The sequence below is a fragment of the Phoca vitulina genome, unplaced genomic scaffold (assembly GCF_004348235.1).
Source record: "Phoca vitulina isolate PV1807 unplaced genomic scaffold, GSC_HSeal_1.0 scaffold61, whole genome shotgun sequence".
NCBI lineage: Eukaryota > Metazoa > Chordata > Mammalia > Carnivora > Phocidae > Phoca > Phoca vitulina.
Genome location: NW_022589764.1, coordinates 9329299 through 9356739, shown reverse-complemented (window position 1 = coordinate 9356739; position 27441 = coordinate 9329299). Strand labels below are relative to the sequence as shown.

The 27441-nt window shown below is 44.4% G+C and overlaps 1 protein-coding gene across 2 annotated transcripts in view; it reads right to left on the bottom strand.

Moving 5' to 3' along the window:
• Positions 1–27441, bottom strand: part of CHRNA7 (cholinergic receptor nicotinic alpha 7 subunit) — a 123389-nt gene that overhangs the window by 54730 nt on the left and 41218 nt on the right. Inside the window, exons 3-4 of one of the 2 annotated variants that reach the window (XM_032391236.1) lie at positions 15991–16035; positions 4458–4567 (exon numbers count right to left, since the gene is read on the bottom strand). In XM_032391236.1, coding sequence (XP_032247127.1) covers positions 4458–4567; positions 15991–16035 — 155 coding nt within the window. The remainder of the gene's footprint in view (positions 1–4457; positions 4568–15990; positions 16036–27441) is intronic. The other variant, XM_032391237.1, reaches the window with a different exon arrangement.

Below are 27441 nucleotides of genomic sequence, written 5' to 3'. Positions count from 1 at the left end.
TGACTGAGCAGCTCAAGGATGGAGAAGCCCAGAGAGGCTGTGGCAGTTGCCTGTGGTTGCAGGGAAGGCGAAGCTGTCACTGTGGTTCAGGCTTTCTTCTGCAAGCCGACCACTGATAAGTGACGCCTTTCATTCCATCCGAATGGGAAAATCATGGAAAGCTATCCACAACTGCTACTCACTTTGAGCAAGACTGTGTTCAGAAAAATCCTTGAACTGCAAGCTTTAAGTAAAGCAGAATAAAGCAACCAAGAAACTACTGGGATCAGCATCCGGCAGGGATGCTTTTATCAGCGCCGGTCCTCTCCTCCGAGCCACCCAGCCAGCTGGCTGGCCGCACTGTAACTTGTTCACCATCCATCAGGGAAATAAACCAGCCCATCCCAGAAATGATGCAGAGATGGCTGTTTTGCAGTGACCCAGCCTCGTCAAAGCACAGAAAATGCATCATATCCCCAAAACCATTAGTGGTTCACACTTGGACTCCATTATCAAACCAGAATAGAGCAAGAAATGTGATGGACATGTTTGTGATGCTTCCCCTAACCTGAATCAATGCCCCTTTCAAAACCGTGGCTTACACAGAATGATGGCATGCCCCCCTCCTTAAGGAAAAGCTCCCCCCTGCAAACACAACATGTTAATGAACCATTACGCCAGCCCACTGAGAGAACATACCATTTGGAGTGCCTGGAAGCTGGCAGAAAGTATTAAGCTCAACATCTCTCAAAATCCCCAATAACAGAATACCAGAAGGTCAGGATCCTATTAAATTCAAGCCTGTTTTTGCTACTTCCTGTGTCAATTTTTTGGCCCTGTCACAGGTTCATATTTTCCAGCTTGCCAATATGATTTCTTTCCTTTCTTCTCTTGCTGTTCTTAGCAGCACCCACGTCACATGGATCCATCCTCTTCCCACCTCCTCTTATTCCTGCATCCCCCCTTCCTCCTTCCATCCTGTCTGTGCACAAATATTTATTAAGCACTCTCTAGACCCCCAGAGAGATGGCAGACCCCACGTGCTATGGGGGACAGGGACCCCTTTCTGTGACAGAGCATGACAGAGACACACACCAGGGACTCAGTGGGATAGGGTGTCAAGCTGAAGCCCACGGGATGACAGAAGGGTGAATATTCCATGTCAAGAGGGGAGCTCATGAAGATGTCTTGTAGTGGAAAAGAGTCCAGACACACCAAGGAACTGAAAGACAAACTTCTAGCTGGGGAGCAGCAGGTGTAAGAGGCAGCTGCAGGGGGTGGGCCCAGCCACTCCCACCTGCTGGCCAGGCCTTGTGACTTGTGTCCATACAGCAGAGGTAAGCCAGTGAATGGAGTCAGGGGATAAGGGGATCACTTTTTGTTTGGAAACTCTCTCTGCTTGCCTCCTTGTGCTCTCTCTCTCCCTCCTACAGGTCCCTCCAGGGTGCACTTAACTGAGTGCTCCTTCATTACAAATGTCTGTTTTGGTCTTTCATCCCCTCCCCCCACAACACTCCAATCTGGCCTTCCCGCTTCACCACTCCCCTTCCACAGAGCATACCTTTGTCTTCCTTTCCCTCCCTCCCTGTATGCCGTGGAGAGGTGAGGTTGACTTCTGCTCCCCTGATCCAGGCTGAGCCCCTGCCTATTCTGCCCAACAGAGTGTAGTGAAGGGACTGTTCTGGGGTTTTTAGGATCAGTCCCTACAGAGCCTGGTGGCCCTCATTTCCTTCTTCTCTGAGCACCCCCTGCCACCACCCTGGCGGATGCCTGTGCCAAGTGGAAAGGCTTTTAGAGGGAGCTGAAGTAGCAGAGGTGACAGCCTCAGCTGAGCTCCCACCAGCAGCTGCCACCACCACCAGCCACACGTGGGGTTAAGACCCTCCACATTCCAGCTTGTCTGAGCCCCAGCCCCCTGCTTTCTGCCAAAAGCTCACATGCACAGACAGGCAGCCACATGGATCCAGTCGGTCCACAGCCTGGTGAGAAGTAATATGCATACATTTTTTTTAAGACACTAAGTTCAGGGTAGTCTGTCAAGCAGCAAAAGATAAATGACACTGTGTCTATGATGCCTTAAAATACATTCTGTCACCTGCTTATGTCACACCATGTTTGCGTGGACATGCAAGCCATACACTTAACAGTTACTTCAGAAAGGAGGTTCGACATCCCATTTCTCAGAAAAACTGAAGCAGAAGAGGAGGCAGCCTCGACAGACTCCGTGATAGAAGCTAGCGGATGTGGCCGACAGGGAGATGGGGAAAAGAGGGAAGAAAAAGATAGTTACTTAGAGCTCAAGGGGAAACATGAGAGGGGTTCTGGGACCGTCGGCTGGGTCACACGTGGGGCGTAGCATTATTTCTAGGGGCCTGCTCCCTGGGGACAGCAGGTGGAGACTGTACCTTTGTTCCTTGAAATTCAGTTTATATAGAATTCTTGGTAACTCGTCATGAGCCAGAACATTAGAATCATCAAACATTTTATTTATTAGAGTTTGAGGTCCTGCATATAAGACACAAGAACCATCTCTATAGCCTTATTAGGATTCTACCACATTATAATATTTATTCTTGACTTCAAATGAAAAAGAACTAAGTGAGGCACAATGCAAAACCCTTACTGACATTTCCTTCTGAATTGTCCTACCATCTTACTCTGAGCAGAAATCCTCATTACCGTGCCTGTAAACACACAACTGTCATTTGGTCTTTGCCAAGTACCACACTAAGCGTGCAAGGTACATCCATAGAGTGATCCCTTCCAAACTCTGTGAAGCTGGCATCTCCCCCGTTCTGCAAAGCAGGAGTCCAGGACTTAACTGCTCAGTTATACACACAGTAAATATTACAGCTAAGATTCACAACCCTGACTTCTCCAATCCTGACTCGTTGTCCTTAAGTAGTCAACTGCAATGGCCCTGTTAGGGGCTGAACTGTGTTCCCCCCAAAATTCACACGTGGAAGTCCAAGTTCATATGCTGAAGTACCTCAGTATGTGACTGTATTTGGAAAGAGTCTTTAAGGAAGTAGCTAAGTTAAAATGAGGTCATTAGAGTGGGCCCTAATCCAATATGACAGCTGTCCTCACAAGAAGAGATTAGAGAGCAAGACAGGCACAGAGAGAGGACCATGTGAAGACACAGGGAGAAGGTGGACACCTACAAGTTACAGGAGAGGAGCCTCAGAAGAAGCCAAACCTGCCGACACCTTAATCTTGGACTTCCAGCCTCCAGAAGAAAATACATTTCTGTGAGAAAACAAATTTTTGTTGTTTCAGTCATTCAGTCTGTGGTATTTTATTATGGCAGTGCTGGGACACTGATGACCCAAAGATGAGCCATGGGATTTCATGGGCTTCACCTACTCAGTAGGGGACCACTTACTCTGATTTTAGACACGTTGCAAAACTCAGGTGTCAGAAGCTGAAGAGCGGCAGCAAATCAGGAGGGAATAATATTCTTCTAGAAACAGGCCCAATGATTCAAATGAAATGTAACTGCCAGCAAATTAAATTAATAGCTGATACAAGATAAAGAATCACCCAGCCTCCTAGAAGCAGTCAGTATAGGACAAACATGTCAGCTGGTCCCAGAATCACTCTGTGAAAACCACGGGCAGTGGCCAATGGTCACGCTGTTTCCTAAGTCAGGAAGGCATGGGGCTTCCTTCTCTTCTAGGTAAGACCAAAGGCAGCAGTCACCACTAGGAAATATCTTTCTTTTATATTAAACTCGTTATCATACTCTGGACCCTATGGGGAAGAGGTGCTCTGGATCCCAATTTTGATTATGTAGTTTAGCCAAAAATTTTAGTGCTTCTAGAAATTTACCTTGCCTGAATACTTGCCTTTTGGGCATCTGGTCTACAAATCAGACTGTCCTGGATTACTGATGTATCCCTCATTTCCTGACCTCAGAAGCAGGACTATTAGAATATGACTGTTATGTGCCTTCTGTCACATACTCGACCAGCGTCACAAGCTTCCAAGCTCAGCTAGAGGTGACAATCCTCATGCACTCAGCTACTGGCAGCAGGGCTCTCCCAATGCACATTGGGGAATGCATCAAATGAGGAGCTGGGTCCAAACAGTGGATTCCAGTCATGCATGCCACGGGCCAGCAACTTATGCTGTGACCATAACTGCTGCCATTCAGGTGCAAAGGTACTTCCACATGCAAAAATGCCTCAGTGCCAATATGCACAAAAGTATATGTGTACCTATAACGCACAGCCCTATGGACATGGTCATCGTGGGGAGAGTGCTAAGTAATGCAAGCCTGCATGCCAAGGCAGAGAACACGGGAGAAGGGGACAGAAGGCTTCTCAAAGGCCTGGCCATTCACGAAGCATCATGGGCAGCAAGGATCCCAAATTACAGATAATGTGTCTGGCGTTTCTATAAAATATGCAAATATGCTTGGTTGTTACATGTATGCAAGAATAAAATCATTTTTCCTTTTTGTCCAATGTGCTTACCTGTTATAGAGAAGAATGTCTGGCTTCCAAATCAGGCCATCTGGGAAACGAACAGTCTTCACGCCTGGATATTCTGACACATTCCATTGTAAATAGTGATCTGTCCAGGACTGAGACAATGACATTAACAGCTCTTTGCTTCCCTGCCTACTAGTATTTCTTCTACAAGATCATTAGATACATTCAAAGCCAAAACGAGATCCAGATACTTATTTACATAATTGAATTGTTATCTACAAAATATAAGCTGGGAATTAAATAATCTCTTCCAAAATGACCGTGAATAGCATAAAAGATCACATTTAAGATCCTGCTGTCACCATGACCACATTCAGACGGTAGCATTAAAGTTAATTCTGGTCCACTGCATGCCCCCAAGCCTTCCCCTCCCACAGCAGATGGGGTTTTTCTAGCCAAATGAATGACTGTTTTGCTTTCAAAGTTCTCTTTGGAAGGACACTTGGGAAAAATAAATTCACTTATTTCAACTGAAATACGAACTAAGCTGGAAAAAAAAGGAGAATATTTATTTCCATGAAACAATCTTGTGCAGCTGCTGGGCAACCTCTCAGAACCTTCGAAGGAGGGGTGTGTTTTTGGACTGGAATTCATATTTTCATGCAGGAATAGCGCTTCTGATGCCACAACCCAAAAATGCTAACACTCAGCCTTGGTGGTCAAACACTGAATCAAGACAAGGGTGCAGATGAGGACTCAGGACATAGTCATAAACACACCAGAACAGGTGCATTTCCTCAGGGCGAGGCCTTAAGTTGGTTTTTGAGTGACTTCTGCCAGAGGAAGGCCCATGCCTGGGGTCCCTTGTCCCAGGACCACACAGCCCAGCCCTACCTGGGGTCCACTAGCTCCATAAAGACTGGTCAGGTAGGATCTCACCGGCAGCTGCTATACAAACAGCACCACCAAGCCAGGGTTGCAGAGCTGGCCCATTTGGACTTAGCAGCTCCTATATATGTGCCATAATCAGGGCAGACCCCAGTAAAGGCCCATCCTGTATCCAGTCTCCCTGGGGCCACCTGTACTCTGGAGCTCAGACCTTCTTAGACTTAGAAAGGTATGTGATGCAACACTTCCAGCTGGGACCAAGACTACTCCCCATAATCAAACATATCGCTATTTCTGCAGCAAAACATGCATACTGATACTAAGTCAGAAAAATAAGTGCCTTCCCTGCATATCTATTTCAGTTTGATTTTTAAACTCCATGAGCCTGATGCAAAGTTACCAAAACAACATCAAGGGGGACAAAAGCCCTTTAATTTTCAAAGCTGTTGAGAGTTGGGAATTGCAGCCAAGTGGTAGTGGATCCCAGAGCATGTCCCAGAGATCCCACCATCCTCTAGAGAGGACAGGCAAGTATCCAGAAAGGCTGTCCCATTCTGGGACCATCTGAAGTCAGACAAGAGGGATTAACCAGGTGAGTAATGTCACTTTAAAGCCATGAGCCTCGGGTGCCTGGGTGGCTCAGTCGGTTAAGCGACTGCCTTCGGCTCAGGTCATGATCCTGGAGTCCCGGGATCGAGTCCCGCATCGGGCTCCCTGCTCAGCGGGGAGTCTGCTTCTCCCTCTGACCCTCCTCCCTCTCATGCTCTCTGTCTCTCATTCTCTCTCTTGCAAATAAATAAATAAAATCTTAAAAAAAAAAAAAAAAAAAAGCCATGAGCCTCTGAGAATGAAGATTTGTCAATGTACAATGTCCTGGAGAGAAAGCCACCAAATTGATATTTCTAATTAATGTTGGTGGTTGGTGGAGGGAAGGGGAGGGGAAAAAAGGAGAGGGGAAGGACAGTTCCCAGAGGGCCAGTCTGTTGAAGCTGGTTTGCAGGAATGCCTGGGCATCAACCAAACTGTGTTTGCTCCAGCCTGCTCTGTCTCTGCACCATTGGCCCAGAGCTCCATTCTTTTTCCTCCTTTGTCCTGGGGGTGACCCCTTCCATACCCAACACCTGTGATTTCCTTACTAGGATCTCATCTTACCCTGGGATGCTTCTCCGGGTTGGTGACTATCACAGAGCCTGTCACTGTCATTGTCACCACCATGCTAATCAGGGTCATAGGGCTCCCAGAATGAAGGTGAGCATGGTAGGCAAATGCCCATCTCCCCTGCCTACAGAAATGATGGGCAGAGCAGGGAGGGAAGGCAGGGAGTGGAAGTGCTTGATTGGTCAAACCTCAGCCTCTTCTGATGGCACCACGTGTGAGCTGCAGGATGCCTCCCTAGCCATCTCCCCCTACCTGACTCACTCATGATCTTAGCTGCACGTGTCCCATGGGCATGTATCCTGACCATTTTCTTTGCTCCGTGTCGTGTGTACACCTCGCTTGCCAAGATCCAGGAATGCCAGCATGACAACTACTCATATTTACAAGAGGAGACTGGGGCACAGAGAAGCAACATCCTTTCAGTCAGTCACTGGGTCAGGACTCAGGACTGCATTATTTGACTTCAAGAAGAGTGATCAGTAGGCTCTACCATGGCTGATTCTTCCAATCCCATCTCTCTGCACTGGCAGACTTCCCACCACAAGGAAGTGGGCTGTTCATCATCCCAGAAGATGCCTTGCATCTGCTCACTTGAAAGCCATGCTGGGTCTCCCCAACCCACAGGACAGAAAAGGTGGGCTGCAGAGAGAGGTGGAAATCAGGCAGCCCCGGGTTTTCACCAAGGCTGTGGCAGAGCCAGGTGTGTGAGCTCAAGCAGGTTGTTAAACAAAAAAACACAGGCTCCAAATTACTTAGGCCAAGTCACCAAACTTGGGCTTAATACTTACCTGCAGTTTCAATCACCCCCAGAATTGTAAGCTTTAAAGGGTCAGTCAGGACTCTTCTGATCAACATCAATGAGGTCAACTGTCACATGGCCCTCTTCATCACATGAGGTGATCTGCTTGATAAGGCCCCCTGCCCTTCCCCCTAAGGGAAGGTGACCTTGCCTGAAACAATCCTTTCTTTTCTCTTGCTTATAACTTTCTTGCCCTGCCCTCCATCCTATAAAAACTTTCCATTTTGTACAACTCCTGGGAGTTCCTCTCTACTTGCTGGATGGGATGTTGCCCGACTCACGAATCAATCATTTAATAAAGCCAATTAGATCTTCAAGCTTACTCAGTTGCATTTTGTTTTCTCACAAGGTAAACCCCCTCTCTGAGCTGTGGCTTCCTCACAGGGCAGGGTGGTGCTGTAAGGATGAAATGTGTAGAGCAGCAAGTCAGTCACGTGGCCCTGGTAGGCATGTGACAAATGATGGCTTAAAAAAAAAAAAAGAAAGAAAAAGAAAAAGAGGGATTCCTCCATCTCACAAGATACTACAGGACAGGAGAGCTGTAATAAGCAGGCTTTAGCCAAAGGTACAGAAGCACCATCAACTGGGCACAGGGATCAGAGCCCAGGACCCCACAGGTTTCCATGAACATTTCTGAAGAATGAATATGTAAAAGGGCTTGTAAACAATCACATTCCAGAAAGAGGTTTTCTATCCTCTCAAAGCACTCACTCCCCACTCAGATAGTAGGTCCCTGGAAGGCAGAGGTCCTGCAACAATCTTCCTACTGACAGAGCCTGGCACATCGGGTACCTGATAATAAGTGTCAACCTAGAAACGAGGCCCACTTTCTTCACCTGAGATCAAAACAGTTGACTAGAAGACTTTTCAAAACACGTATGTATGGAGATTTCCCACGCCAAGTACATGCTGTCTTTCACACCAACAACCAGTTCTCTGATTCTCTGGGCAGGAATTGGGTGTCCAGTCATTCAGTTCTATTCTGATCCTCTCTACCTGGAGTTAGTCTCAGATCAATACTCCCAGATCACCTGGAAGAGTCTTTGCTTTTCCTTCTCTTCCTATTTCTGTGGGATCCCCTCTCATTAAATCTTCAAGATATGATTATGTAGGGTTGTTACAGGGACATAAAAGGAAGGAAGGGGTCCTGGATCTGAAACGCACCACAGGAACCCCAATTCTTCCATGCGTCTGAGAACTGGCCTCATTAGCACCTACATTGAGCCCATAGGAAACAAGTGTGTATGCATGCACGTGCATGGAAATATTTATAGCAGGAGAGTGAGAGAGAAGAAAGAGAACATTTTCTTTTTTTAAAAAAAAAAGTACATATGGTATAATACAAAACATAATTGGTCTGTCCCAGGTTCTTGGCACAGTGTTTCTAAAACCTTGGGAATTCCCTAAGGATAGGAGTGTCTCTTGTTATTCACATAGAGTTCCTTCTGAGCCCACCAGAGGTTTCTAATGAGGTGAGGTGACTTAAGGTGGGACCCCTAGATCACCTCAGGTTGCCAGCATGCAGCTGGTCATCAGAAAGACCAAGCTTTGACTAGTGGGTGGGAACTTTCAGCCCCTCCCAACCTTAATATCCAGGCAGAGGAGAGAGAATGGAGACTGGGTTATAAAAACTCTTGAACAACAAGGTTCAGAGTGCTTCCAGATTGGTGAACAGGTGCCAGGACAGTAACTAGCCCACAGAAGGCAGAAAAGCTCTGTGTCTCCCCCACACCTTGCCTTATGCCTCTCTTCCATTCACTTGTTCCTGACCAGTATTCTTTATAATAAATCAGTAAATATAAGTGTTTTCTGGAGCTGCATAAGCTGTTCTGAATTTGAACTCAGCTGGGCGGAAGTGTGGGTAGCCTGGACACCCCCTTTGCAGGTGGCACCCGATTTGGGGGCAGTCTTGTGGGACTGAGTCCTTAACTTGTAGGATCTGATGCTAACTCCAGGTAGAGAGGATCAGAATAGAACTGAAAGGGTGGACACCCAGTTTGTGTCCAGAGAATGAGAGAATTGGTTGGTGTGAAAGAGCATGTACTTGGTGTCAGAAAACTCCATACATATGTGTTTTGAAAATTCTTCTAGTCAACTATTTTGATTTCAGATGAAGAAAGTGGGCCTCCTCCTTCCTCCTGTCCCTGACAATTCTTTTCTGTCAGTATGACATAATGATTGAAATCATCATTAACTATGGGTTGTTATGAGGGCCCTAAGCAAGCCACTGGCCGGTATGAACGTAACATGCGGTATTTCTATGTATCAGAGATGAAGTGGTAGAAAACGCAGATTAAAAAGGTAAACATTTTAGAAATAAACATGGTTTACAACCTAACATTCTACAATGTGAATACTATTCATTCCATAATTAGAATCAGGAAGTAGAAAATAGAGAACATAAGAAGGATGGGAAACGTAGAGCCAGAAGAATGGTCAAAATTCCAAAATAAGAGAAGCCAGATTCTTTTGAAAAGCACAGGCAAGTCTTTGGATGGCTCAACTGTCTCCTCAGAAACTGAAATGGTTCTTCCATTTCTTCTCATAGATTAAATCAGATTATATCTGACAGGCCTCCCAAAATGATAAAACTAATCTATAGAGAAAATACGCCAACTGCTTCCTCCTAGGAATAAGAAGAGGTAAACAGAACAGCAATTTTCTCTTCCTTCAGGTTATCTAAATAACTGGGAAGTCCTACCAAATCAAGGGTAAGTGAAAGAAAGGAAAACGCAATAACAAACTGTTAAGTCAAAAGAAAATCTAATTAATTAATTTATTTTACTTCCCTTCCCTTCTATTCAGACTGTATAGAAAATCTCTCATTTGCAGAATATTACCTCAGAGTTTAAATGCCCCTGGTAAAAGATTATGTAGATTCAGATTTTCAGAACAGCAATTCAGCAACAGGAAGCTCTGGGAAAGAAAATTTGCTGAAGGCAATTTCCTTGATTTTCTGTCCCCTCCTGTCCATATTTCTGCCCTGGTCTTCTGCTCCCTGATCTTCACATTTAGAAGAGTCTGTGCCTTTCCTTCACTCCCTTCCATTTCTGTAAAGCAGAGATTTTTCCCACCTGTGAACTCCACTGTCCACACCACCAGCCTGCCTCCTGCCATATCTCTAGGGAGTCATTTGGTCACAATATTTTAACCTTTTTGTTAGAATGTAAATTGCACAGCCTGATTATAAATGGCTTAAGAGAAGAAACTGGGTCTCATCAACTTCTGGGTCCCCCTCACATGACCCAGTTCAATGCCTTCCATAGAGCAGGTGCTCAAAAAGATTTGTTGAATAGGTAAGTGAGATAAAAATGTGAGTTTTAGAACAAATGAAGTTGTAGACACTTCTGTAAGTGCAAGAATTAATTAGAAATAAGCTGTGCTTGAGAGAAATTTAGAAGTCTCCAGTGACATCCTCCAAAGCAAGCATGTTTATTTATGGAGCCCCTGAACTCAATGCAATAAGTAATAATCTGGTTACTATTTTCCTGGAAAGCAACACCCCTTGAAAAAAACATTTGCCAAGTCATATATGACACTGAAGATCATTTGCTTACTGTGGGAAAAGGGATGTAGGCATCAGGAAGACAGACCTGTCTGTGACCTAACATGCAGTGAGCATATTAGGTGTTTCTCTCTATATAAGAAAAATGTCAACAGTAGCTCTGTACTGTAGAGGACGTGGGGAATGTCTGGTTTTATGTTAAAAAGTAAATATTTGCATTATCTCCCAGAATTCCCAGAGCTTCAACCTTACACTACAGTGTTCAGATGTTATTTGTAGTTGGCTCTATTTTGTATCATGATATCCCTTCCTAGGTTGAGTTTTTTGCATCATTCATTCATTCCACAAAAGGTATTCAGTGCCTACTGGGGGTAGAGTAGTGAATAAATGCAACTGGACTCCTGCCCTCCTGGTGTACACATTCCAGTTGCTGGAGGAAGACTCAGAGCCTGAGAACAAGTAAACAAAGGATAGGACAAGAGCTTCAGAAACAAAATGAAGTGAACTTATGGATACATGCTTGTGTTCCCTCAAATTGCTATGTTGAACCCTAATTCCAATGTGAGGAACGCCAGAGGAGGGCCTTTACCAGGTGGTTAGATCATGTGGAAGGAGATCTCCCAAATGAGATTAGTGCCCTTATACAAAGAGGCCAATGACTAGCTCAATCTTTCTCCACCGTGTGAGAACACAACACAAAGGCAACTCAAAAGAGGGCCCTGAATAGAACCCAACCATGGTGGCATCATGATCTTGGACTTCCAGCCTTCAGAACTGTGATAAATAAATATCTGCTGTGGATAATCCACCCAGTTTATGGTATTTTGTTATAGCAGCCCAAACAAAGACACCAGGTAAGGAGAATGGCATGGGCTGGGGTAGTAGGGGAGGGTTTGAGACAGTACCCAGGGACTCAGAGAAGACCTCACTGAAAAGGTGATCTTCAGGAAGAGACTAGTAAGAAGCAAGGGAGAAAGGCAAGTGGTTCTTGGGGAAAGAGCCTTCCAGGTAGGGGGAGCAAGTGCAAAGGCCCTGAGGTGGGTGTGTGCTTGGGTGATGTGTGAGGGCATCAAGCAGGGCAGGGACCACGGCAAGAAGAAGGCTGGAGGGGATGTGGCAGATGCAAGGGCCAGGCAGAAAGAGTCAGAGACCACATCAAGGACTTCAGCTTGCCACTGGGTGAGACAGGAGCCCCTGGAAGGACCAGAGCCAATGAGGCTTGTGGCTGAACGTTCATCTTCTCTTTTTGGGATCATACTGACTGGTATATTGAGAACAGACATCACTAGGAGAGGTAAGGGCTGAAACATAAAGTTGGGCTAGGAATCTCCACAATAACATAGGTGAGAGATGATGCTGGTTTAGACCAGGGTGGAAGCAATGGTGTTGACATGCAGTGGTTAGAGCCCGAATCTGTTTTGAAGGTCAAACTGCCAGATCAGACGGGGGTGTGAAAGATAAGAGTTAAGCCTCATCCCTGATCTGAGCAAATGAAGACATGGAGCTATCATTTATTCCAAATGGAGAGGCCAAGGTCAGGCCAAGGTCAGGCTACCCAAAATGTTCCACTTTGTCATACTGATTTTTATTTTATTTTATTAATTTACATTCAATTACCCAACATACAGTACATCATTAGTTTTTGATATAGTGTTCAATGTTTCATTAGTTGCGTATAACACCCAGTGCTCATCACAACACATGCCCTCCTTAATGCCCATCATACTGATTATTTTAAATAAAAGTTACTTAAAAGGGCCTGTGCAAGAAGGACCCTCAGACCCTCCTCTGTCCCCCTGAAAGCAGGAAATAAATTTCTCCCATGAAAGATACCCTCCCTGTATCAGGAGCTAAAGAGACATCCTTATCACCAGAGATAGGAAATTCAGAGCCAAGAAGGCTGTAGAAACAACCCTTGTTACTTTTTACTAATTTCCCAGCACAGTCCAAATTCCTTTCAGAATTCCTTACTAATTAAAGCTCCCAAAGTTAAGGGCTTTTGTCCTGTCAATTCCTCACAGATTTAGTGTCTCTTTTTCTGAGAAAGCTTAAAAACTATCCGCCTTGGTCATTTCTGTAGGTCTCAATATCATTATTGGGCCTCCGTGTGCATGTAATAAAACTTTGTTTGTTTTCTCCTGTTAATCTGTCTCATGTAGGGGCACCTGGGTGGCTCAGTCGGTTAAGCGTCTGCCTTCGGCTCAGGTCGTGATTCCAGGGTCCTGGGATCGAGTCCCGCATCCGCCTCCCTGCTCAGCGGGAAGCCTGCTTCTCCCTCTCCCACTCCCCCTGCTTGTGTTCCCTCTCTCGTTGTGTCTCTCTCTGTCAAATAAATAAATAAAATCTTTAAAAAAAAAATCTGTCTCATGTAAATTCAATCTTAGTCCAACTAGAAGACCTTAAAGAGTAGAGAATTTTTCCTTCTCATCACTATGGAGGGGGCAAGTGTGAAAGGGAAAGAAAGGGTGGTCTGGAACACACTGGGGTTAAGAGTCTGCTGGGTTCCTGCATGGGGACACCAGGGAGGAAGTTGGGTTGGTGCTGTTAGCTCCTGAATGGTGCCTTAAACCAGGATACTGGGTCCTCCAACTCCTGAAACAAGGAATGGCTGGACAGACATGAAGAGGCAGCAGAGGGAACTCAGAAGTCACGAGTGAGTTAGGAGAAAAACCTAAGGAGAGGTATCCAGACACTAAATGAAGAAGGATTTCAGGAAGAGGGACCAATCAACTCTACCAAATGCTCATGAGAGACCCAGTAAGATAAGAGGGGGGAAAATAATCAATCCCTAGAAAAAGCAAAACAATGGTGTTCCACTCCTGGTGGGGAGTAGGGGGCTAGGGCAGGTGTTGGCAGGTAAGGGACACAAGATATCACCTGGGGTGATGGCAAAGTTCTGCTTCCTGAGGGGAGTGGGACTGAGGAGCTGAAAGCACGCCTGGCAATTCACTGACCAGTACACTTAGGATCTGTGCATTGCATTGTACCTAAAATTTTTACCTTGAAAGACACCCTAGTCAAATTGCTGCAAGACACATGGGTGAAAGTGACCACTGTCCACTATTCTACTTTGAACTGAACTTAAAAAGAAGCTAGATCTATAGAAAGATGGATAGCTAGCCAAATATAGGAGAAAGTGAGAATTATAAAATGCTAATTTCAGAATCTAAGAGGTGAAGATATAGACTCACCGTAAATTCAACTTTTCGGTATGTTTGAAAATGTTCATCAAAAGAAACTGGGGAAAATTGTTATTCATAGTAAAGCATTCAGCAACCTGGGGGCTAGTGGTTTGCTCACCCCAAGCCAGGCAAGGTGAGTTTAACTGAGAATGCATGGGAAGAGACTGGGGGCAGTCTGGGCCTGGGGAGGCACCACTTGGAGAAACATTGCTGTAAAGGTGAGGAGGAAACCAGAGTCACTGGGGAGGGTTAATGGGGACAAACTGAGGTTTGTCTGTATGCTAATGAGAACAACCTGCGGACACTATTATGATGTTAGAGGCAACAGGGATGACTGTGAAAGCAAGGTTCTCAGCAGGTACCAGGAGGGGAAACCTCCTCCCAAGAGGGAGGGCCCTTCTCTAAGGGGAGCACTGACCCTGTGCCCATGACAAAGGAGGGAAGCTACAGCAGGTGTGCACAGGCTTTGAGGGTAAATGTGCTCACTAAAGAATGTTGCTTTAAATACTGCAGGGAAATCTCTCAAAGGTTCTGCGAAGGATCTCATGTACAGCGAAGCGTACTCACGGGACACATAGCAGATGGCTTTATGTGAATCTGTTTTCTTTCCCTCAACTTCCACATGCATTCCCATTAAAACTCACCGCCCAAGAAACCCCTGGGAGTACCCCTTTCCCTACATTTACTTTTCTCATTTCTGCCTTACAAAGAAAGGCGTATTTCCCTTACCTCAACTCCTATCTTGGGACACTGGCCCAAGAAGCAAACAAAGGGTCAATTCAAAATACCAGTGTCTATGTGTTAAAACTTGGGTGACAAAAACTTTCAAAGATCAGATGGATTTTAATTCCTTTAATTCCTTGCTTTCAACAAAATTGAATAAGAAAGTAATCAAGCTGTCAGCTGATACATCCTGATAAAACTATATTATCTTTGGCATGTCATCTGGAAGAAGTTCAAGGAATTGATTAACACTGCTGTGACAAAATGTCTTTCATTATGAATGACACATTACTACATCTATTTTAAAAAATCATAGAACTGATGGTGAAATCTACATCAGTGTCTCATTTCTGATAATAAAAAAATAGTCATCTATGAATACATGAATTAATTTAAAACAAAGCCTCATCTTTGGTAGAGAGACGAATGTCACCTTGATGAATTACGTACCAATAATCATTGTAAACCTAAATCAATCTAGGAGAAAAAAAATTAACACTTATTGTCTAAAGGAATAATTTTTATGTAAATATTTATATTTAAGAGAACCAAGACAGAGTGATTAATAAAAGATCTGCAAACACAAAATTATACTATGTTAGGATAAAATTCTGTGTGAAAATTGGAATCGCAATGCTGGTACAAGAAGACAGGGACTGTGTGAAATATCTGGCAGTTAAAGAAGGCTTTGTTTATATATTTCTTAAGTGAATGATATGGACATCAAATTATTATGGCATTTAGATTCCACTTAAAATAGAGACTAACAGTTTTACTTTCAAATGTCAATATTTACAATTTGCTGGAAGAGACATCATTTGCAATTCATTAAATTTAGGTGAGAATTTTAGATGTCAAGTTAAAAATCCATGAATGGAATATAGCATTTCAAAACTTTTGCAGGGGCCACTGGAGCACTAAGTGTGGAGGCCTCTGGCTTAGGCAACCCTTTAGGATTCCAATATGTGCATCCAGGGGCATGGGGAGGGAGCCAGGTGCCCCTGAGCCCTGGGGACCAGTTAGTGCAGGTTACAGACAATGCAGATCTTAATCTTATTATTTGTCTTGCATGAAGTGCTTTTAAAATGTCTCCAAATCACCCTATAGTGAAATACAAGCATGCATCTAGTCCTGCAGGATGCAGTGAGAAACACCCCAAAGCGGATGTTCTATTTCACTTACATTGGCATGTGTGCAGTGATGGAGGACTGCCCTGGCTTTTCTCAGGGGCCCTCTGCTTCCCCTGCATTTCAAGCACTGGCCTCTGGGAAGGAAGAGCAGGAAGACCCACAGCAGAGGACTGCCATTGTCTCAACTTACCATCTGCAGCCAAATGTTGGTGGTTAAAACTTGGTTCTTCTCATCCTTCAAAGAAAAAGAAAGAACCATAAATATGGTTTATATGGTTTACAAAAGAGGGAGTGATACCGTTATTCATGCAGGAATCGGGCTACTGGGACTGCTGGAGTGTGTGGAAATTAGGAGGCGCCAAGCGCTTCCAAATACCCGCAAGCAGCATTTCCCCAGAGGTAAGCACATTTATTATAGAGTACTTAAAAATATGAAGAAGTATAAAGAAGAAAATTAAGACCCCACAGCCCCACATCCAGAGATGACACTTGCTAATGATTTAGCTTATTTTCCTTTGTACCCTTTACAATAATTTATATGCTTAAGAAAATAAAATTGGGTACAAATTCCAACTTTTTTTAAAGATTTCATTTATTTATTTATTTGACAGAGAGAAAGACAGTGAGAGAGGGAACACAAGCAGGGGGAGTGGGAGAGGGAGAAGCAGGCTTCCCACTGAGCAGGGAGCCCGATGCCAATGCGGGCCTCGATCCCAGGAACCCGGGATCATGACCTGAGCCGAAGGCAGATGCTTAACGACTGAGCCACCCAGGCGCCCCTCCATTTTTTTAAAGTCAAGTTTATTACCAGAATGTATACAGTTTTAAACAAATGTAAGTATCTTATGCTTCCCTCCGCCAGGAAAGGGAGTATGACCTGTGCCGGCGGCCATGCTGGAGGCCAATGGCACTGCGTGGGTCACATTTCTGCCTGGTCCCTATGGATCTGCCTTTCTTTTCTCTCATCTTCTATCTACCAAGAAGCATGTCTGGCCCCTGACACACACCTAAAGGTAAATTCTGTCCTAATAAGCAAACCAAGTTTCAGAAAGGTAAGATGACTCCTGAAGGAGCTATTCAAACTTGGATCTTTCTGACTCAAAGCCCCTTTTTCCACATTCCCAAACCACCTGAGAATGGGATCCAGCAGGGTGTCACGTCTGTGCTCTAACCAGAGCTTGGGATAGTGTACCAACAATGGCTTTGCCCCAGAACAGGACATCTAAAGAAAATTCTGGGGAACATCAATCTTCCCAACTGGTATGCAAGCAGGGTCTTATCACTGCTGGCCAAGCCCAACATGGCCTAGCAAATGAGCAAGTTTCATGCAACAGTTCTGCTGAGATGGTGTTTTTCAGAACTCAGCCCCCAATTCCCACCTAAAGGACTCTGTAAATTGGCAAGTGTCACTCTCTTTAGGAGAAAGTATTTACTAATGCCCCCAGGCAGATGTGCCTCGAAGCTGAGACTGTGAGCTCCTCCAACAGGAATTACCTGGCCCCGTTAACTGATGGCATATACAAAAACAGACCCAATGGCAGAAAGAACATGGCATCTGCTGGGGCGTGGTCAGAGAGCTGGGATGCCAATGAGAAATAAATGCTCTTTCTCATTAAAATAAAAATGTGTTGGTCATGTAAGGAGCTGGCAACGATTCTCTGATGCATCAATGGCCCTGGCTCAGCAGCTCAAATTCTGAGCAACTTTGAGAGGTGAAATCGGCAGGCAGGGAGGTATGTGAATCCCAAAGAAAGAGAGAGCTGCTTGGGAAGGGACAGGCAACACCATCCTAGTAGGGTCCCAGGTCGCAGCTGTATCCAGAAGAAGCTGTCAGTTTGGTTACAGGAAAAATACATCCTATTTTTCAAAATAAACCATGGAAGAGTCTTTTTGGTGGAAAAAGTTATGTAGCTAACATTTCTTGGTATTCTGTACTGAGCCAATTGTCCCCGATAGAGCCATATATTTGAACTGCACAAGTACTCTAGTTCCGGTTCAATCTCCAATATTATTTGAAAGCATCATTGAACTCTTTTAGGACATATATCTGTTGCGTCAACTTATTAAGGAGTTGTTGTTTTTAATGGACTTAAAATTAGCCAGTGTTCCATTTGGGTGGCTTTCCTTCTTTTAATTGCATCTGTGTTTTCAGCTTCTGAGAAAAAGACTTCTGTGGTTTGGGAGCTCAATTACTACCAATCTAATTAAAAGGCTTTCTTCTTACCAACATTCTAACTGAAACCTCATTACAGTGAAACGGAATGTCTGTGGTATGTAGCAGCATGGGACTGAAGTACCGGCATTTCAAACTGTAATCAACACTGAGCAGCAGCCAGCCACCGCCAGAGAGCACAACGATGCCAGGTAGGGGAGCCCTCTGTGCAGACTCCGGGGGACCAGCCGGCAGATCAGCAAGGAGGCTGCTGTGCGCCTTCCCAGAGCGGGTCTCTTTCTTCCACTTTCATCCCAGGGCCACCCGCTGGCTGTGTCTCTCAGCTCTCTCAGTCTGTACAGAGACAAGATGTCCTATGTCCTTCCCACCCCTGGGTGTGGTGCCCCCTCTCCATCACACCCTGAATGTTTGTGTCTCCCCCGAAATTCACATGTTTGAACTTAACCCCCACTGTGATGGTATCTGGAGGTGGGACCTTTGGAAGGAGATTAGGTCATGAGAGCAGAGCCTCCGTGAATGGGATTGGTGCCTTATAACAGAGACCCCAGAGAACTCCCTCGCCCCTTCTGCTATGTGAGGACACAGCTGTCTATGAGCCACGAAGCAGGTTCTCACCAGACACCAGATTGGCCAGTGCACTGATCTTGGATTTCCCAGCATCCAACCTGTGAGAAATAAATGTGTGTTGCTTAAGCCACCCAGTCTGTGATATTTTTGTTATAGGAGCCCAAGATGATGAAGACAGTGCCCCACCACACATGGACCCCTACTCAGCTCCAGATGGGGCTCTCTGCCTTCATCCAGCTGCACTGCTCAAAGAATGAAATCTAAGGTTCTTAGTGCAGTACACAGCCTTTTCTATAAGCTAGAGTCCAGCTAAGTGTCCATTCATTCATCTATTCATTCATTCATTCATTCATTCATTCATTCAACAAATGTTTACAGAGCACTTCCTGTCTCAGGCATTAGGCCATCTGGACATATAGAGTAGGAATTGAACATCATTCTTGAGCTCATGGAACATAAAATGTGAGTCAGGGGTGGGATTACACAATTCAACAATGATATAATTACAAAAGGTGACAGGAAAGGAACAGGGCGCCTTCAGATAGAATGACAGGGGTAGAGGAGTCCCAAGGATAACCCTTCATTTTTACACCCTATGATACTGGAAGACCAAAAGACGGATCCCTCATGCCATCACCTGTATCATTCGCCCTTCAAGACCTTATTCCTCCTCACCTCCCAGGGCCTGCCCTCCCCCCCACCCTCCTTTCTCCTGCCCTGGACTGAGGCTGCCTCCTGGCTCACCAGGGGCTCCAGCATGGAGCCCGCAACTCAGGCAGACCTTGGCTTTGCATAGGAGAATGAGGAGCAGCGAGGAGAGACATAAGAGAGACAGGTTACAGTTCGCCATGACGAAGAACCTCCCTGGCCTACAACAGCCCAGCCTACTTCAGAAGGCACCCGGCAACCAGCTCCTGGAGTTATAAACACAGAGGACAGCCACCTGCCTGCAGAGGACACTGACACCCCTCAGTGGCCCTCCACAGGTGCAGCTCAGGTGACCCAGGGCCTGTGCAGTCTACAGTGGCCAGGTCTCCTACACACCCTGGTGCCCACGCCAGCCTCTAGCCCTTCCTTCCTGCCACCCCCAGGATACCCACAGTGCCCTGCTCTCTGAGTCTTCTACAAGACGGCCTAAGGCAGAATTTCAGCCTGCATTCAACTGCCGTGCCCCAGGGTTTGCATTGCTGCGCATGCTGAGGTGATGTAGAGAACTGGGCACAGAGACCGAGCCTTTGGTTTAGAAAGTTGGCAGATGGAGCTGTGGTTCCCAGATGCCTCTCTGGCCTCGGGCATTAGGATGTTCCTGGCAGTGTATGCAGGGGCTCCACTCCCATCACCCAGAACCTACTTATTCAACCCAGGAGGGAAACTTCCTTCCCTCTCATCTAAACATCCTCCACTGACAGCAAAGCCACCAGCCTCCTGCACTGCACTTGAGCTCGTTTAAATCCTGAATTAGCTGATGAAGCTGCATTCAATAGTCTCTTTCCTCATGAGCTGGATGGTACACTGGTCAAACACTAGGATTCCTGTAGGGAGGAAGAATGATATCTCCAAACCCGAGCCCCAAACCCTGAGCCAAGGGTCTCTGAATAAATCACCAGCAAGCAGCACAGAATCTGAATATGGGTTTCAGTGATTCCAGACCCTCAGGCTGCCACCTGGCCACTCCTGTCCTGACCCAGCCTGGCAGGACAGAGTGGAGAGGCAGACCCCATGCCAGCAGAAGATCCTCCAGGCTCCACTCTCAGCCCTCCAATCTCAGGCACTCAGTTTCTGTGGGTTTCAATTTTCTCTCCTAGGAACTAAGGAGATAACAGTTGCCCTGACCACCTCCCAGAGTGGGAGAGGCAAGGAGAGCATCCTACAAGCCGTGACATGTGACTCAGTGCCCGTGTCTGTCCGCATGGGGCTGCGCTCACCACACAGGTCTCCTGCAAGACCCATTCTCCTTCCTGACCCTGGGATGACACAGGAGGAGACAGAACCCGTGGTTGCCATGGGATCACAGGAGGCCCTTGTGGCAAAGCAACCCCAAAGCCAACTAGTCTAATGCCTTTTTCTTTGGTTTTTGTTTTTGTTTTTTATTCTGAACACTTCAGAATATTATTCAGCCTTAAAAAATGAGGAAATTCTGCTATTTGTGACAGCACAGATGAACCAGGAGGGCACGATCCTAAGTGAAATAAGCCAGACAGAGAAAAACAAATACTACCTGATTCCACTTATTTGAGGAATCTACAGTAGTTGAGCTCACAGAAGCACAGAGTCGAACGGCAGCTGCCAGGGGAATGGGAGGTCTTAGGCCATGGCAACAAAGGTTCAGCTTTGCAAGATAAACAATTCCTAGAGATCTCCTGTGAGGCATGGAGCCTATACTTAGCAATGCTATGTTAATATACTTAAAAATCTGTTAAAAGGGTAGATCTTATGTTAAGTGTTACCACAGAAATTAATAATAAATAAATAAAGTTTTTGTATGTCAATCATACTTCAATAAAGGGAGTGTTGTTTTTTTAAAAAGTACACTTTGATTTAAGCATCCAAGCTTTCTGAATCAATCTCCCAGAATAATCATGTATCTGCTTTGAGTACAACAGTTCTGATGATGTGTAATGTGCTATCTTGAAGCAATTATTCTTCTGGAAGTCGTACAGCAACATTATTCAACATTATTTTGCAGAGCTCCCAACACTTTTTCTTTGCTTTTGTATAGATGCTGAGAAAAAGTAGATAACAATACATCTCTCTCACTGTGCCTAAATTCTTGTTTGCAGAGAAAATTGCTGGATAACATAAATTCCTATTTGTGTAGTCTCTATAGTTTATACCAAGGATTACTTCTTTTATCTAATTTAATTTTACCCCAACCATATTTTTGTCCTAGTTTTACAGAATAATAAACTAAGAGTCTGCAATTTTCCCTAAGTCAGCAAGATAGTAGATCTGACACACACACACACACACACACACACACACACACACACCCTCATATCCAGAATAAGAAATAAACTACAAATCAATAAGAAAAGGGCAGACAATCAAATAGAAAAATGGGCAAAAGATGAACAAGCATATGATTTTCACCACAGAGAATATCAGTAAATGATATCTGAAAATAACATAGCTAAATCTTCAGTAGACATTTGCATTCTTCCAAATGTCATGCGTGCATGCACGCATGCACACACTTTGTTTTAACTCATTCAGTCTTGTGACAACAACCCAGCAAAATCAGTACTATTATTATTCTCATTTAATAACGGAGATTATGGGAGAGCTCCCAAATTTAACCTAATATGTCTCTGTTCTGCTCGAATGTCTTCAGGTGAGCATATCTATCTTTATAATCAAGAGGGAATGGGTGCAAAAAATGTCAACTGTGAAACAAAACAAGCTCCTGGGCCTATGTCACACAGCTCAGTGTGGAAGTTGAGATCCAACCCCTTACCTGTTTATCCCAACACCTGTGTTTGAGCCACCATGAGACTCTGTCATAACAGTGAGCACCTTGGTGATGTTAATGAAAAGTGGTTCCCTTTGGTATTTGTGTCATACAGGAGTTCTCGAAGTACGGTCTGGGAACCTCTGAGGTTCTGAGATGCTTTAGAGGATCAGTGAAAAACTTTTTTTCATGATCGTTAGAAGTTACTAAGCTGTTTCCCCCTCATTTCCTCATGAGCACTGAGTAGAGCTTTGCAGAGAGCCCAGGGCATATGATGTCAGCAGCAGACTGAATACAGAAGCAGATAAGAGAATCCAGCTGTCTTCTATTAAGCTTGGCACTAAGGAGATTTGCAAAATATAAAACAGTGCCACCCTTCTCACTAAAATTGTTTTGCTTGGGTAAATATAGTTACTTTTCAGAAAAATATTGGTTACATTAACATGGCATGGGTTTATTATAATTTCAAATGAATTAATGAACTTAAACTGTTTTCTTAATTTTCATTTCTAACATGGTAAATATTGATAGATATAACCCATGTAAAGAAAATTGGGAGGAATTCCCAATAACTTTTATGAGAGTAAAGGGGTCCTGAAGCTTAAAAGTTTGAGAGCCACTGGTAAAGGGCTCAGCATTTGTTAAGACAGTCTGTTTCTCGTACCTAAGACCTGGCCCTCTCAAGGTGCAGAGCCCTATGTCATCTCTGTTCTCATTTTGGGGTTGCTCATGGTCTGTGACATGGGAGTACAACTGAAAAGTCTAGACATCACAGGCAGACCTGGCTGTGTTACAAACAAGTTGTGTACACTTGGGGTGGTCACTGAGCTTTTCTGAGACTCAGATTCCTATACATAAAAATAGGAAACTGATTGCCATCTCTCCAGCAAGTTGCAAGGATTAAATGAGTAACACACAAAAAGTGCCTAAAACATAGGAAAGTTTTCCACCTTTCTTTTTTTTTTAAGAATTTATTAATATATTTGAGAGAGAGAGAGAGAACATAAGTGGGGAGGAGGGGCAGAGGGAGATGGAGAAGCAGGCTCCCCACTGAGCAAGGAGCCCAATGCTGGGCGCAGTCCCTGGACCCTGGGATCATGACCTGAGTCAAAGGCAGATACTTGACCGACTGAGCCACCCAGGCATCCCAAGTTTTCCACCTTTCAATGATCAGAAACAAGTTCCTCCAACACAAAGGTACTGGGGAGACTTAGAAGTTTGGCCCACAGAGGCAAAATCTCATCTCTCCCTGACTGCCTACCTTTGGAAGTGGCACATAATTATATTGCTTTGATGCTCACTGAAATTTGGGCCTAGAAGGTAAATGTCTTGATGTTAACATTTAATTTTCCTAATAGGTTAAGGGTATTGTGATGTATGAATGTGAAGATGTGAATCTTTTCAAAAAGAATGTGTGCAACACAGTTTCAAGTGTTGGATGCTCATGTACTTCCACCAGCTACCCAGCTTCTCAACAGGCATGGCCCAGGAACCTCACTATTTTCCTACTGAGGTTCTGGAAATCTTTAATCACCACTGACCTGTTTAGAGATATATACTTATTTCTAACAGTATTGTTAAGTACTAACAAATAAAGGAAATGTGTTATGCTGTGGTCCTTCAAAACACATCACTCTGAAGAGCCTGATACTGTATACAGTGCTCCAAAGAACTCCACCGAAGCAAATTCTGGTCCTTGGAAAACTGCCTCTGGAACTTCCTGAAGTGATTTTGAACACTTTTATCTTATTTTTAACTACCAAAGTTAATCCTGCGTAGCTCTAGAACACTGTTTTCGGGAGCAATGCAGAGAAAGACTTGAAGAAATCTGTAAAATCAGGCCAGAGTACTTATATATTTTATATATATATATATTCCTCCCAACAGGTCAGTGTGTAATTCCTTACTGACTTAAGCCCAGGTAAGACACACCATAACCAAGGGTACAAAACTGGCCCATCAGGCTGACTCCTTGGGAAGTATGCATGCCAGGTGAACTAAGGCAAGTGTGGCTCCTGAGCTTAGGTCCTTGATTTGGCCAATGCCAACTGATTTTCGTTCCCCTATAAAACCCACTGCCCAGTGCAATATTGAAAGGACTGGGGCTCATCACCAAGCCACTCCAGCTGCCTGTGTATGCAGGTATGAGAGGGATTCCCTGGGGAAGTGACCTGCCCTGACCTTGTATGGTTCCTGCTGGGTGGACCCCATCCCCAGCACTACCCAGGTTCCCCAAGGAGAGGAGGGTGATTTCAAGAGTGCACTTTTAACTAGGATTGAAAGGCCTTCTTTCCACTTCTGCAAGAAGAAGGGCCTCCCTATCTCCCCCAGAAGACCCAAATCTGGAGTAACAAAGCCGGGGAAAGTGATCATGAGAGTGGAACCTAACCGAGAAGACACCACACCTTGAGTTAGCAGAGCTGGGAAGTGGAGGGCATGGTGGCAGGAGCAGGGGAGATTATGGAGTGCAGGGGAGGGAGAAAGGCTTCAGTGTCACTGGGTGACCCAGGAATCAAGCTTTATCTCAACTCTCCTTGAACAGATACAATAAATTTCCCTTTACTTAACCATCATCCTAACTGAATCAGTGTCCAAGCATTGCCTTCACTACCACACATGCAGTGCACAGAACACATTATCTTTGGGCTAAGAGCAAACAATCACATGCACCACCAGATCCCCACAAATGCCTGAGAAATTACAGAAATGTGTGCAGCATCAGCATGAGGATTTTCCAATGAACTCTGGCAGGAAATTATTGTGGTGTGTCTCATTATAATTGAGGTCCCCTAAGGACATCAGCTAGAGATACAGGGATCCCAACAGAACACCCCACGTGTAACTGGTGCAAAGGTGGGTTCAAAAGGCCAAAGAGGAGGGGATGAAGTACATGAAGGGAAGGTCGGAGCAGGATATAAAAGCAGCAATGTCTTCTTTCTTTGTTGTTATTTGGCATTTCTAATATTTCTACAAGTAATACAGATTAATTGGTTTAATAAATTCAGGAAAAATAAACAGGACCACAAATAAAGAAAGAATGATATGAAAAAATAGTTCACCACCACTGTAACCCAGAAAATTAAAAATTATGAGTAGACACATTATAAGGATAAAGCCTGGGCAAGATGAAAAAAAATTTGGAATGATAGCTGCATAAAAAAAAATATGGCAATAAATGAATGAACAAATGGATGGATACATTTTTAAAAATAGCAAATACAAGGAAGAAAGGAAGGCAAGCAGATAGGCACAACTAAAATACAGAATATAGTCTGGAAAAAAGCCCAAACAAGAAGTGCATGCTTCCCATGAGTTCTTTAATACTATATAACTTAATAAAACCTTGGATCAAATTAAACATGATTTCAAAGACAAGATTATAAAGTAACCAAATGAAATGAAAGGGAAACTGCAGAGTTAAATAAATAAACTGAGAACCAAACAACATGATTACATAGCTAATAAATTAGACACAGAAAGAGACAAAACAGGCCCAGCTAAAAATTGAGTTACTGGCATGAAAGCAAGGCATGAGATAATCGCAGTTTGTGCAGAGGGAAAACACAAAGAGATTAAGTCAATTAATGAAGAGGTCGGAGGTGGAGGTGACACAGGAAGACAGAAGTAAAGCTGAAGCGGAGAACAGACCCATGAGAAAAGTGCGTGCATAGGAGACATACTCCTGGTTCTGCCGAAACAGTAGACTCCATAACCTGAGCACCATCGTGCCACAAAACACCTAGAAATGCTGGAAGAAATCAAACCAATCTTTTTAAATGCAAACCTAAGATCATAAAAAAAGTATGAGAAATCCCTCGAAACAAAAATCCAAGAGAAAACTAAAAAGAGCATTGTGAGTACATGAGTTGACGCTGCCAGAGGCTGGGGGCTGGTGCAGTGGGGGCCAGTTATGTTCATAGAGAGCTGGAGCAGTGCCCCGGTGGGACTGAGGACAAAGCTGTGATTACACAGGTGGAGGGGAACCAAACCAAACCCCCACACCACATCCATCCACATGACACCGGCCACAATCCTTTGGACACCCCTATACTTCCATGGATTTTTATCTCTAGCAGCATCCCACCCCCTCAATTCTCATGGAAAATATGCAAAAAAAAAAAAAAATCACCTTTTAACTCTGACATGGGGATAGAGGGAGCAACTCTAGGGAAACAAGCCACCCAGAGCCTTCTCCTTAGCAAAGGCCTACTCTCCAGACTTTGTCAGATTTATTCCTGCCGGGGAGAAGGCATCCCGCCCACACCAGTACCCTGTCATCTTTCTGTCTCACCAGACTGGGGAAGGCAAGAGCTACATCACCAGGAAACACCCGGGAGCACAGGCCCACCAAAAGACTGAGATTTCATCATAACATTATATAATGCTTCCTCTTCCACTCACCTCTGCACCACAACACTCCAGTAGGACACCAGTGGGTACGGCTAAAAGAGCTACAGATTCCCTGAGCAAGAGTGCCAAGGGCAGGCCAAGGTCAAGCAAGTAGACAAAAATAAGGACACTAGAGAAATGTGAAGCCTCTGGCTCCTAAACCTACAGCAAACAGTAACACATAACCACTAGCCAAACTAACATAAATTCTCATACTAAGGTGTATTGCCTCAACTCCTATTATCTTAGAGGTCATTTCTGACTTATGACAGAAGAACCACAAGGCAACTAAAAGACAAGAAAAAATCATCTGAAGAGATGAAGCAAGCATCAGAACAAGACTCTGACATCAAATCTAAAATGTCATTCAACTGTAAGACACATGTACTTCCCAAAAATGTTAAAATGTGAAAAAAAATCTTAGAATTGATGAACTATAGTGTATGACGTATTTTTACAGATAACAAAAGTTAAAGAAGGTATGAGAAGTAGAAGAGACTTGTAACAATCCATCCCAACCTCATTCATTCCAGGGTTCGAAAAACAAGTGGGGGCAAAGAGCCTACCCAGGGGTTTCTTCCAGAATCAACATTGAGATTTTTATACATTATCTGAAAGGCAGAGAAATTTCTAAATTTGCAGATGTTCCTAAACTCATTCAAACATAGAATATGTTGCTAAACTATAGGAACTAGAAAAACAATGAATTTCATCGTGGTGGTTTCAGAACACTAACAACTACAATTCAGGAAGAGAATTTGAGAGTCTTGTCACCCATTTCCAAACAGCATGTTACCCTGCACACCTTAATCAAGAAGGAGGTAAGAAGCAAAATGGGAATATTTCCCTCTTCCGAATAGTTCAACAAAACACAACAGAAAAGGAAAAGATGGGCATTTAAAGCAACCAAAGATCTACTAAGGGAGAGGCCAGATGATGGGGTCTTCTGTAAAAAGATGAGCCAATATCTATTCCTGGACCCCTCAGAGGAGTCAGAGGTCAGGTGGTGGCTGAGAGCGGGTGTGGGCGCAGCCTATGCAGTGGGTCCCCAACACATGCATGGG